The 12,502-nt window shown below is 46.8% G+C and overlaps 1 protein-coding gene across 3 annotated transcripts in view; it reads right to left on the reverse strand.

The window, feature by feature from the left end:
• Positions 1 to 12,502, reverse strand: part of ZNF652 (zinc finger protein 652) — a 65,176-nt gene that overhangs the window by 14,814 nt on the left and 37,860 nt on the right. For all 3 annotated transcript variants that reach the window (XM_070060829.1, XM_070060830.1, XM_051824872.2), the window contains one exon: positions 360 to 1,524. In XM_070060829.1, the coding sequence (XP_069916930.1) occupies positions 360 to 1,268 (909 nt within the window). In that variant the 5' untranslated portion in view covers positions 1,269 to 1,524. The remainder of the gene's footprint in view (positions 1 to 359; positions 1,525 to 12,502) is intronic.

The raw sequence follows: 12,502 nt of genomic DNA on the forward strand, positions 1-12,502 counted from the left end.
TAGCTCCCACCTTGACAGAGAAGATGCCAGAATGATTTATACTCGTATAACAAGTCCTACAACAGTGAATTTCAGTGCAAAGTCGGTGTTGACTTTACGTCCTCGTCAATCATTTCTAACAGATCCCCCTTCCAGTATACCCAAGTTCCCACTAGTCCAGCATCAGTTAAAGGTTATGCTTTTGAAAGAAACTGTTAGGCCTTGGTTTTGAAAAGACCAAAGCAGGAGCTTCTAAAATGACCAAGTGGTGAAATCTGTCCCTTCAGCCTCTATGGAATATTCTCTTGGGCAGTTACCAGATGAATCTCAACAGCCAGGTTCTATGCTGGAAAGTGTGCCCACTCGGTGATAAAACCTACCTGGATGTTTTTTTCACAGTCTGTTTGCTGGTGAAGGGACAGCTCACTTTCCAGGACAAACTTCTTGCCACACTTATCACAAATCTGCATGCGCCTATGAGTAACGTTCATGTGCTTCTCCAGGTACCAGCGAGTATTAAACACCCTGGGGCACTTCTCACAGGTCAGAGTCTCTTTCTCTTCACACTTAGCTTTCTGGACTGGTGCTTTGGGCTCCTTTGTGGCCCGCTTCTTACGCTTAGGTGGCTCTACACTCTTCCTACGCCCTCTCGTAGCTCTGGGAGTAGGGGCAGCGGTAGCTGCAGCAACAGAGGCAGCTCTCCGGGTTCTCCTTTGTGTGACGCTGACTTTCTCCACTATCTTCTCTTTTTTCTTCTGCCTTTCGTTCTCTCCATAGTCATTGCTGTCGTCTGTGGCCTCTTCCTCACTCTCTTCCTCTTCCTCCTCACTGCTTGTCTTAAGAACAGGAGTCTCTTTGGACTGAGAAGAGACACCCTTTTCCCCTTTAGACACATTTAATGTTTGATTATTAAGGTTTACCTCCACTATGATCTGCTCCCTTTTGTAAGAGACCTCCTCCTCCTCCTCCTCTTCCTCTTCTGTGTCATCAGAATTCTCCCGGTCTTCTTTCACGGCATGCACATCAGACACTGCTCTTGTCTCCCTGAAATACGGCTGTTCCTCTGTTTCGTGGAGATGTGGTTTACTCATCTTGGTGTCCACTAACACAGAATAAGGACTTCCTGATTCCCTTTTGTACACTTTGGTGGAAAGGTCGAGTTCTTGGTTGGCACCATGATAAAAGGTAGATGGCACTTGACCACGACGGCTGTCTTCTTGTGCCATCCCTGCTACATGCACAGCACAGTTTTCAACCAGCTCCTGACAAGAACTGGCTGTGTGGCTCATTGGTAGGTGACCCAACTTATTAAGCAGTTCAGACTATAGAGAAATAGCTTTAAAACAAGGTAATTATTAAGATTCAAATAGTTTTCCATCCACAAAGAATCACTCAAATGAAAAACAGATATTCCTGGAACCTGTGTGCAATTCTTCCAGTGTCGCAGCACCAAAGCGTTAAGTCAAAAGGTTTGGTATTATGGCAAGAGCAGAGTACTAGGGATTTTTCTTCTGAAGAGAACTGCGAGGACTTGGAGCATCTTATCTACAAAGAGAAGCAAAGAGGGGGGATCAGATACCACTAGTTCCTTCTCATAGCACTCATTTCAAATCATAACAAATATCAGTTAAAATGATTCAGCCAAATATACAATGCTTTATAATGCTTAAATGTTTTGGTGTGGGCCACTATGTTACTGGATTATACGAATTCATGAACATTTTCTGTTAGAATGTAAATGCCGCAGCTGGTGTTGTGGCAAAGCAGGTAAAGCTGCTGCCTGTGATGCCAACATCCCATATGGGCGCCAGTTCGTGTCCTGGCTGCTCCACTTCTGATCCAGCTCCCTGCTAATGGCCTGGGAAAAGCGGCAGAGAAAGAAGGGTCCAAGTGCTTGGGTCCTTGCCACCCACATGGGAGACTCAGATGGAGCGCTTATCTCCTGGCTTCAGCCTGGCCTAGTCCTGGACATTGCAGCCGCCATTAGGGAATAAACCAGTGGAGAGAAGATCTCTTTCTTTCTCTGTCTCTCCCTCTAACTCTGGCTTTCCAAAAAAAAAAAAAAAAAAAAAAAAGGGCAGGGGTGCCAGCGCTGCGGTGCAGCAGGTTAACGCCCTGGCCTGAAGTGCTGGCATCCCATATGGGCGCCAGTTCTAGTCCTGACTGCTCCACTTCCAATCCAGCTCTCTGCTATGGCCTGGGAAAGCAGTAGAAGATGGTCTAAGTCCTTGGACCCCTGCACCCACGTGGGAGACCCTGAAGAAGCTCAGGCCGTTGTGGCCAACTGGGGAGTGAACCATTGGATGGAAGACCTCTCTCTCTCTCTCTCTCTCTCTCTGACTTTCAAATAAATAAATAAATCTTTTTTTTTTAATAAAGAATATAAATTTTTTACCAGTAACAGCCATATCAGTCCACTTCACCAGGATACCCTCAAAGCTTAGCACAGTGTCTAGAACATAGCAAATATTAATGACTAACTATTTTCCACGGCCTTTTTTCTTTCTTTCTTTCTTTCTTTTTTTTTTTTTTTTTTTTTTGAGAGGCAGAGTGGACAGAGAGAGAGAGAGAGACAGAGAGAAAGGTCTTCCTTTGCCATTGGTTCACCCTCCAATGGCCGCTGCAGCCGGCTCACCGTGGCCGGCGCATCACGCTGATCCAATGGCAGGAGCCAGGTACTTATCCTGGTCTCCCATGGGGTGCAGGGCCCAAGCACCTGGGCCATCCTCCACTGCACTCCCTGGCCACAGCAGAGAGCTGGCCTGGAAGAGGGGCAATCGGGACAGAATCCAGCGCCCTGACCGGGACTAGAACCTGGTGTGCCGGCGCCGCAAGGCGGAGGATTAGCCTAGTGAGCCGCGGCGCCTGCTCCCATGGCCTTCTTTTTAAAAAAAATATTTATTTATTTGGAAAGCAGAGTTAGAGAGAGGGAGACACAGAGAGAGATCTGTCTTCTGGTTCACTCTCTAAATGGCCAGGCTGAAGTCAGGAGCCTGGAATTCCATCTGAGTCTCTCACGTGGGTGTAGGGGCCCATGCACTTAGGCCATCCTCCACTGTCTTCCCATGACATTAGCAGGGAGCTGGATGGGAAGCAAAGCAGCTGGGACTCAAACCCGCTCTCTGATACGGTGCCCAACCTACAGCGTCACAACACCCCTCCCACTGACTGCCTTTCTTAAGATTTATTCATTTTCATATAAATGCATGATGAATTTTGTGTCAACAAAATTGTACTTGCCAGTTGAAGGGTTTAAATTGGGATTGAAATGCTAAATTTATATACAACAATGACAAGTGTTCCACCAAATCAAAAGCACACCATGTAAAATAATACATTATCCTTTGAACAAAGAAATTGTTTTTAAAAAGATTCATTTATTTTATTTGAAAGTCAGAATTACAGACAGAGAAGGAGAGACAGAGATCTTCCACCCACTGGTTCACTCCACAGATGGTCACAACGGCCAGGGCTGAAACCAGGAGCCACATTTGGGTCTCTCACTTGGGTGGCAGAGGAGCCCAAGCACCAGGCCACTATCAGAGAGCTGGACTGGAAGCAGAGCATCCGGCACAGGATCTGGCACCTGCATGGGATGCCGCATCACAGGTGGTAGCTTTACCTGCTATGCTACAACACCATCCATTTGCCTCTCTTTCGTCCTCTGTCACTACACCCACCACGTAAGAGCTTGCCGAACAAAGGTGGTAAGTGGGGCAGGCACCAGGCACCATGGAAATAAAGCAGCTAACTGATATAACTACAGAGGTGAAAGAAAATACACCGGCCTTAAATAGTTTCTAATCAAGGTATAGACAGGATTGTTTTAAAGCTTACTAGATTAATTTCAAAGTTGCTGAGTATTTTGAGATCTGTTCTATATATGCTTCCTAGACCACTCAGTAAGGGGGTGACTTCTCATGTGTCAGTTGCACATAAGTCTGGATTCTAAGAATCAGTAACCCAAGGTTCCAGGAAAAGTGAAACCACCCATTAAAATAAAAAGATATATCAGGAGGGCACAATTTGTTTTGTGACAAATCTCACACTGCTGCTAAGCCAACCACCGAACTGCTGAGTCACACGACGACACGGTAAGCATGCAGGCTGACGGGAGAAGGATGCCAGCACTCACTGAATGCCCGCCGCGTGGAAGGCACTATGGACGTGTCTACTGGTCGTTATTTCTACTTAACACCCACCACAAAATGGGCTGATTTTTAAACATTTTTTTTTTATCAAAGTAATCATTTTTTTAAAAAGGCATCCATAGTTCTACAAGTTAAGCGTTACCAGCCCTGCCCTGGCCCATCTGAGGCCTATTCCTCGAGGCAATAATGCTGCGGCTCTCTCCCCTCTGGCCTTTACTTCCCTCTCTCTACATAACACGTTGCTATTTCTTAACCCTTTTTTCTTCCATTTCAGGTAAAACCCTGTCTCCCACCATTGCTTTCTTTCCTGACTGTTCACCAGTCCACCTTCATTCTCCCAATAAAAATGTATTACAACTTTTAAAACATTGGTTTTGGGGCCAGAGTTGTGGCACATTGGGTTGTTAAGTTGTCACCTGAGACACCAGCATCTCACATCAGTGCCCGCTGGAGTCCAGGCAGAGAGGCAGAGGCAGAGAGAGAGGTCTTCCATCTGCTAGTTCACTCCCCAGATGGCTACAATGGCCAAAGGCTGCACCCATCCGAAGCCAGGAGCTTCTTCCAGGTCTACCACATGGGTGCAGGGGCCCAAGGAATTGGGCCAGCTTCCACTGCTTTCCCAGTACATAGCAGAGCTGGATCGGAAATGGAACAGCTGGGACTTGAACCGGTGCCCCCACTATGCCACAGCACTGGCCCTTCTGCACATGTTTTACTTCCCTCACTGATTTTGGCATATTTTTCATTGTCTAAGTTTTGGTGATAATTTTCCTTTATTTGCTTTCCAGAAAACTTAAAATATTCCCAAAGAGCACAACTGAACAGCTTTTACAAGAGCAAAAACACATCAGGGAAATTAGGATCTTCCATTCTCCATTATTCAACTCTCTCAATGTAACCTTAGGCCAAACTTACTTATTACAGATCATCTTAGTTTATTACGAGACCCTCAGCTCCAAGAACCTGAAAGTGAACAGAAGCAGCAACCTTCGTTGACATTTAGAGCTGTTAAAATCCATCTCTCCACGGCCAGCGCCGCGGCTCATTAGGCTAATCCTCCGCCTTGCGGCGCCGGCACACCGGGTTCTAGTCCCGGTTGAGGCGCCGGATTCTGTCCCGATTGCCCCTCTTCCAGGCCAGCTCTCTGCTGTGGCCAGGGAGTGCAGTGGAGGATGGTCCAAGTGCTTGGGCCCTGCACCCCATGGGAGACCAGGATGAGTACCTGGCTCCTGCCATCGGATTAGCGCAGTGCTCCGGGCGCAGCGCGCCGGCCGTGGCGGCCATTGGAGGGTGAACCAACCGCAAAGGAAGACCTTTCTCTCTGTCTCTCTCACTGTCCACTCTGCCTGTCCAAAAAAAAAAAAAAAAAAAAAAAATCCATCTCTCCAATGGTATTAAAACAACACAAGTCACCTGTTCCTAAGGGATCATTTTATACTGTATCACAAAGTAAATTCTAAAATAAAGCAGATCATGCCTTAGTTTCTTGATCTAAGTCACAACTTGAGAGAAAAAAGCATGGTGTATACGTTAGGAGGAATATAAATCAAGAAGTTAGTGAGGCCGGCCCTGTGGCACAGCGGGTTAAAGCCCTGGCCTGAAGTGCCGGCATCCTATATGAGCGCTGGTTTAAGACCCAGCTGCTCCACTTCCAATCCAGCTCTCTGCTATGGCCTGGGAAAGCAGAAGAAGATGGCCCAAGTCCTTGGGCTCCTGCACCCGTGTGGGAGAAACAGTAGAAGCTCCTGGCTCCTGGCTTTGGATCAGTACAACTCCAGCCGTGTGGCCAACTGGGGAGTGAACCATCAGATGGAAGACCTCTCTCTTTCTGGCACTCCTCTCTCTGTGTAACTCTTTCAAATAAATAAATAAAATCTTAAAAAAAAAAAAAAAAAAAAGGAAGCAGTTAGTACTGGCATTCTCAACTGCCTGGCCAGAGCTGTCAGTGTGGCACAGCAGGTTAAGCCCCACCTCAGAACATGCCTAGGATCAAATCCTGCCTCTGCCTCCAATCCAGCTTCCAGCTAAAGTGCACCTTGGGAGGCAGCAGTCAATAACTCAAATACCTGGGTCCCTGCCACCCATTTGGGAGACCTAAATGGAGTTCCTGGCTCCTGGTCTTAGCCTGGCCCAGCCCTGGCTGTTACAGCAGATGGAAGATCTCTGTGTCTTCCTGTCACTCTACCCTTCAAATAAATACATCTTTTAAAATGTTAGAAAACATGAGAATATATACTAAAGAATGGCTTCCAGAATATGCTTTTTATTTTTTAAGATTTACTTATTTGAAAGTTGGAGTTACAAGAAAGAGGGAGAGACAGACAGATCTTCCATTTACTGGTTCACACTTCAGATGGCCACAATGACCAGGGCTGGGCCAAGCCGAAGCCAAGAGCTTCATCTGGGTCTCCCACACGAGTGGCAGGCTTGAAATATTTGGGCCATCATCCATGGCTTTTCCTAGGCCATTAGCAGGAAGCCAGAAGTGGAGCAGATGGGACATGAACCCCGGGCCCACATGGGATGCTGGTATTGCAGGTGGTGAGCTTTACTCATTATGCCACAATGTCAGCCCCTAGAATGTGCATTTTTTCGGGGGCCAGCACTGTGGCGTAGCAGGTAAAGCCGCCACCTGCAGTGCTGGCATCCCATATGGGCACCAGTTCAAGGCCCAGCTGCTCCACTTCTGATCCTGCTCTCTGCTGTGGCCTGGGAAAGCAGTGGAAGATGGCCCAAGTCCTTGGGCTCCTGCACCCACGTGGGAAGACCCGGAGGAAGCTCCTGGCTCCTGGCTCTGGATCGGCACAGCTCTGTTGCGGCCAACTGGGGAGTGACCCCTCTCTCTCTCTGCCTCTCCTTCTCTCTCTGTGTAACTCTGACTTATAAATAAATAAATAAATAAATAATCTTTAAAAAATAAAAAATGAATTTTTCAATGCTGTTTTTTTCTAAGTGGACTACAAACAAAAATAATTTTATAGCCAAAAAGTTTTAGTAGCTAACTTTTGACACATTTAATGGTCTTCTCCCCTCCCCCCATTAAAATATGTATCGGAGGCAGGCATTTGACCTGTGGTTAGGATGCCAGTTAGGACTCTCGCATCCCAGGTTGAAGTGCCTGGGTTCAAATCCCAGCTCCACTACTAATTCCAACTTCCTTCCTGTTAATGCACATCCTGGGAGGCAGTGGTGATGGCTCACGTAGTAGGATCCCTGTCACCCATGTGGGAAGCCTAGAGTGAATTCCCAGCTCCTGGCTTCCTTTGTGGGCATTTGGTAAGTGAGTGAGGGAATGGGAACTCTGTTTATCTATCTCTTTCTTTTCTTTGACAGGCAGAGTGGATAGTGTGAGAGAGAGAGACAGAGAGAAAGGTCTTCCTTTGCGGTTGGTTCACCCTCCAATGGCCACTGCTGCCAGCGTGCTGCGGCCGGCACATCGCGCTGATCCGAAGCCAGGAGCCAGGTGCTTCTCCTGGTCTCCCATGCGGGTGCAGGGCCCAAGCACTTGGGCCATCCTCCACTGCCCTCCTGGGCCATAGCAGAGAGCTGGCCTGGAAGAGGAGCAACCGGGACAGAATCCGGCGCCCCGACCGGGACTAGAACCTGGTGTGCTGGCGCTGCGAAGTGGAGGATTAGCCTAGTGAGCCGCGGCGCCGGCTATCTATCTCTTTCAAACAAGCATGTACCTAAGCAATCTCCTTGTGCTTGAAAAAGGTTCATTTAAGAATAGTCTTTTTAAGCTGAAAGGGCAACCTTGTAAGGCCTATCAATCTCTACTTCTGCCTTCTCCACTTCTTTCAGAAGCAATCCTACTGACCTGTTTCCAAATTCAAACTACCTGTGCACTGCCAGACCTTTGTCCTGCTGAACAGAGAGATTTCTAAAGCACACAATTATCTCTGAGGACTAGGCCAAAACTAAAGCAACAAAGAAACAGAAAGCATCAAGGAGAGGAAGACAGATGCATACCAGCAAAGTTCTTCCAAAAAAAGAAAAAATGGCCCATTAGGAAGAATGGACAGGGTGGCAATTGTGTGTTGTGACAGTAATGGCTCGACACTCCGTACAAAGTTTTGCTATTTTTGCAAAGGATACTCACTTTTTTCTCATTAGGAACATACACATTTGCCAATGAAAGCTACTTTCTAAGTCTTTGGATGATCAACTATTATTTAACAACTATTATACATGAGACAAAAAAAGCATAAAATAGTCCGAAGTTTAAAACATAAACATCAGCTGTATCTGGGGAAATCTGGGAAGAAGAGCACGTTTCAGAAAAGCTCTGAAAGCGGCAGGTGTCCCACAGGCAGAACTGAAGGCAGGAGGGTCCTTCACAATGGGCTAATGATGCAGTGCAGTCCTGAGACAGGCACTGAAGCTGTTCAGTTTTCCTAGCATTTAGGGCTTCTGAGGAGGAGAAGGGGCAAGACAGGCCAGTTACTGTCACACTGTGGCCACCCATGAAAGCCAGCAAAGAGTTTGTAGTTAATGTGGATGGCAAGACAAGCGCCACTAAAGGCTTTAAAAAAAAAAAAAAAGCACACCACCAGGGTTGGTTTCTCCTTGGCTTGCACCTGATCATCTTCTTGTAGGTCCTCACACAGCCTTTTGTCTGTGCTTGCTCACCTTGCATCTCTTCCTTTTATTTATTAATTTATTTATTTTTCATTTACTTGAAACGTAGCATTACAGAGAGGAGAGAAGAGACTGTCCATCCATTGGTTCACTCCCCAAATGGCCCCAAACAGCTGGGGGTGGGCCAGGCTGAAGCCAAGAGCCCGGAGCTTATTCCAGGTCCCCCACATGGGTGCAAGGGCCTAAGCACTTGGGCCATCTTCCATTGCTTTCCCAGGCACATTAGCACAGAACTGGACTGGAAGTGGAGCAGCTGGGACTCGAACTGGCACCCATATGGGATGCCAACATCACAGGCAGAGGCTTAACCTTCTATACTACAGCACTGGCTTGGCACCAAAGGCTTTTAAAAAAAGAACTAATGTGATTATAGTTGTGCTTCAGGGGTCAAATTACAAAACAGCAAACAACTGTAGGTCTATATTTAAGTTTATCTTTGAAATACACTTTCTTTCTCATATATATAAATAAACATACAATTCCACAAGAATTTAAAATAAGAATTTAAAGTAGAAAAAACCAGAAGTACTAAAAATAAGATAATCCCAGGAATTAGGATAGTAAAATATAAGCACAAACTATTTTATACTAAATACTGTGATAGGACAGTATTGACTAGAAGAAAACTTTCAGGGGCTGGCATTGTGGCACAGAAGGTTAAGTCCCTGCCAACACCACCCTCATCCCATATAGGTGCCAGTTCAAGTCCTGGCTACTCCATTTCCATTTCAGCTCCCTGCTAATGTGCCTGGGAAAGCAGCAGAAGATGGTCCAAGTACTTGGACCCCTGCACCCATCTGGGAGACCCGGACAGAATTCCTGGCTCTGGGTTTCAGCCTGACCCAGCACTAGCCATTGCAGCCATCTGGGGAGTGAACCAGCAGATGGAAGATCTCTCTTTCTCTCTCCCTTTCAAGTAAATAAATAAATCTTTTTTTTTTTTTTTTTTTTTTTTTTTGACAGGCAGAGTGGACAGTGAGAGAGAGAGACAGAGAGAAAGGTCTTCCTTTGCCATTGGTTCACCCTCCAATGGCCGGCGCGGCCGGCGCGCCGTGGCCGGTGCATCACGCTGATCCAATGGCAGGAGCCAGGTACTTATCCTGGTCTCCCATGGGGTGCAGGGCCCAAGCACTTGGGCCATCCTCCACTGCACTCCCTGGCCACAGCAGAGAGCTGGCCTGGAAGAGGGGCAACCGGGACAGAATCTGGTGCCCCAACCGGGACTAGAACCCGGTGTGCCGGCGCCGCAAGGTGGAGGATTAGCCTAGTGAGCCACGGTGCCAGCTTATAAATAAATCTTGAAAGAAAATTTTAAGCATATGAATGTATTTTTTAACTTTTCTTATATAAGAATATAGTCCTTGTTATTTAATTTCCCTACCTGCTGAGTAGTGAGACTCATAGCCACAGTGACAGTTTAGTTTTTTTCTCAATACAGTAGGTTCCGTTGTTCTGAAATAAATGAAATCTCACCATATTCTTTTTTTTTTCTTTTTCTTTTTTTTTTTTTTTTGACAGGCAGAGTAGACAGTGAGAGAGAAAGAGAGACAGAGAGAAAGGTCTTCCTTTTCCGTTGGTTCACCCCCCAATGGCCGCCACAGCTGGTGCACCATGCTGATCTGAAGCCAGGAGTCAGGTGCCTCCCCTGGTCTCCCATGCAGGTGCAGGGCACAAGGACCTGGGCCATCCTCCATTGCACTCCTGGGCCACAGCAGAGAGCTGGACTGGAAGAGGAGCAATCGGGACAGAATCCGGCGCCCCAACCGGGACTAGAACCTAGGGTGCCGGCACCGCAGGCGGAGGATTAGCCTATTGAGCCGCGGCGCCAGCCACCATATTCTTTCTTTTCCTTAAAAATAATTTTTAGGGCACTGAGTGTTTGGCCGAGCAGTTAAGATACCAGTTAGGACTCCTACATCCCACATCAGAGTGCCTGGGATTGATTCTTAGCTCTGGGTCTGAGAGCCAGACCCTGGGAGGCAGTGGTAATGATTCAAGCAATTGAGTTAAGCCACCCACATGAGAGACCTGGACAATTGTATTCCGAGCTTTTGGCTTCCGCCCTGACCTAGCCCTTGCCATTGGGAGCATTTAGGAGGTAAACCAGAGGATGAGAGCTACCTCTCTGTCTCTCTTTCAGATAAATAAGTAAAAATAGCCTTTTTTCTATTTTCTTTAAGATCTACTAATTTATTTGAAAGGCAGAGTTAGAGAGAGGCAGAGGCAGAGGGAGAGAGACAGGTCTCCCCCATCTGCTGGTTCACTCCCCAAATGGCTGAAATGGCCAGAGCTCAGCTGATCCGAAGCCAGGAGCTTCTTCTAGGTATACCACTTGAGATGACTTGGGCCATCTTCAACTGCTTTCCCAGGCAACAGCAGAGAGCTGGATCGGAAGTAGAGTAGCCAGGACTTGAATATGGGATGCCAGTACTGCAGGCAGTGGCTTTTACCCACTATGCCATAGTGCCGGCCCTATCTATCTACTTTTTTGAAGATCTGTTTATTTATTTGAAAGGCAGAGTTATATACAGAGAGAGAAACGGAGAGGGAGAGAGGGAAGGAGATGGAGAGAGGGGGGAGGAGAGAGAGAATCTTCCATCTGCTGGTTCACTCCCTAAATGGCAGCCTGGCTGTGCCAGGCCAAAGCCAGGAGCTTCTTCTAGGTCTCCCATGTGGAGCAGGGACCCACATACTTGGATCATCTTCCACTGCTTTCCCAGACACATTAGCAGGGAGCCAGACTGGAGGTAGAACAGCTGGGACTCAAACTGGCACCCATATGAGATGTCGGTGTTGCAGGTGGCAGCTTAACCTGCTGCACCACAGCACTGGCCCTGTAAAAACAGTCTTGAACAGTAAGAAACTCTTCAGTTTACCTTATGGTGTACACAGTAGGACTAAACTACTTAGTTAAGACATTAAATGATACATAATTTTAACAAATATGACAAAAGCAGCCATATTTCTATGGAAAAGAATGTGTGCTGAAGCAGGCTAATAATGGGCCTGGTAGCTAGGGTTCACTTTTAACCCAACTTTTGGTACTGTCAACCTTCATATTTTATCAATGTGAAAGTAGGGGCCAAAAAGACAAAGTATAAAACTAAAAAAGTCTGGTAAATTCTATGGATTTACAAAATGCATATAGTGGTAGTTATAGTAGTTTACATTTATATGCTGCTTCACAGTTTACATAAAGCATATTTTAAAAAGATTTATGTATATATCTGAAAGACAAAATACCAGAGAAGGAGAGAAGGTGAGGGAGAGAGAAAGATCTCTTCCATCTACCGGCTCATTCCCCAGTCACCCACAACCTCCGAGGCCAGGCTAGATGAGAGCCAGGAGCCAGGAACTTCATCTGGGTCTCTCATGCAGACGGCAGAACTCAAGCACTTGAGTCATCATCTGCTGCATTCCAAGGTACATGAGCAGGAAACCGGATTAGAAGCAGAGTAGCCAGGGCTTCAAGCAGCATACTGACATGGGATGTGGGTGTCACCAGCAGTGGCTTCACCTGCTGTACCACATCACCCATCCCTATGTAATGCATGTTTACGACACATTTTAAAACATTTATTAAGTGCATACTGTGTGGTGGGTATGTAGGAGCTGGCTCCATCAAGGTGCTCAAAAATCTACCAGTCGAGTAGTATAAACACAAACTCTGAGGCCACATTGCCCACATTAAAAATGTGGTTCTAGGGTCTTTGTCATGGCGTTGCCGAGTTAAG

This window comes from Oryctolagus cuniculus, chromosome 17 (assembly GCF_964237555.1).
Source record: "Oryctolagus cuniculus chromosome 17, mOryCun1.1, whole genome shotgun sequence".
NCBI classification, from domain to species: Eukaryota; Metazoa; Chordata; class Mammalia; order Lagomorpha; family Leporidae; genus Oryctolagus; species Oryctolagus cuniculus.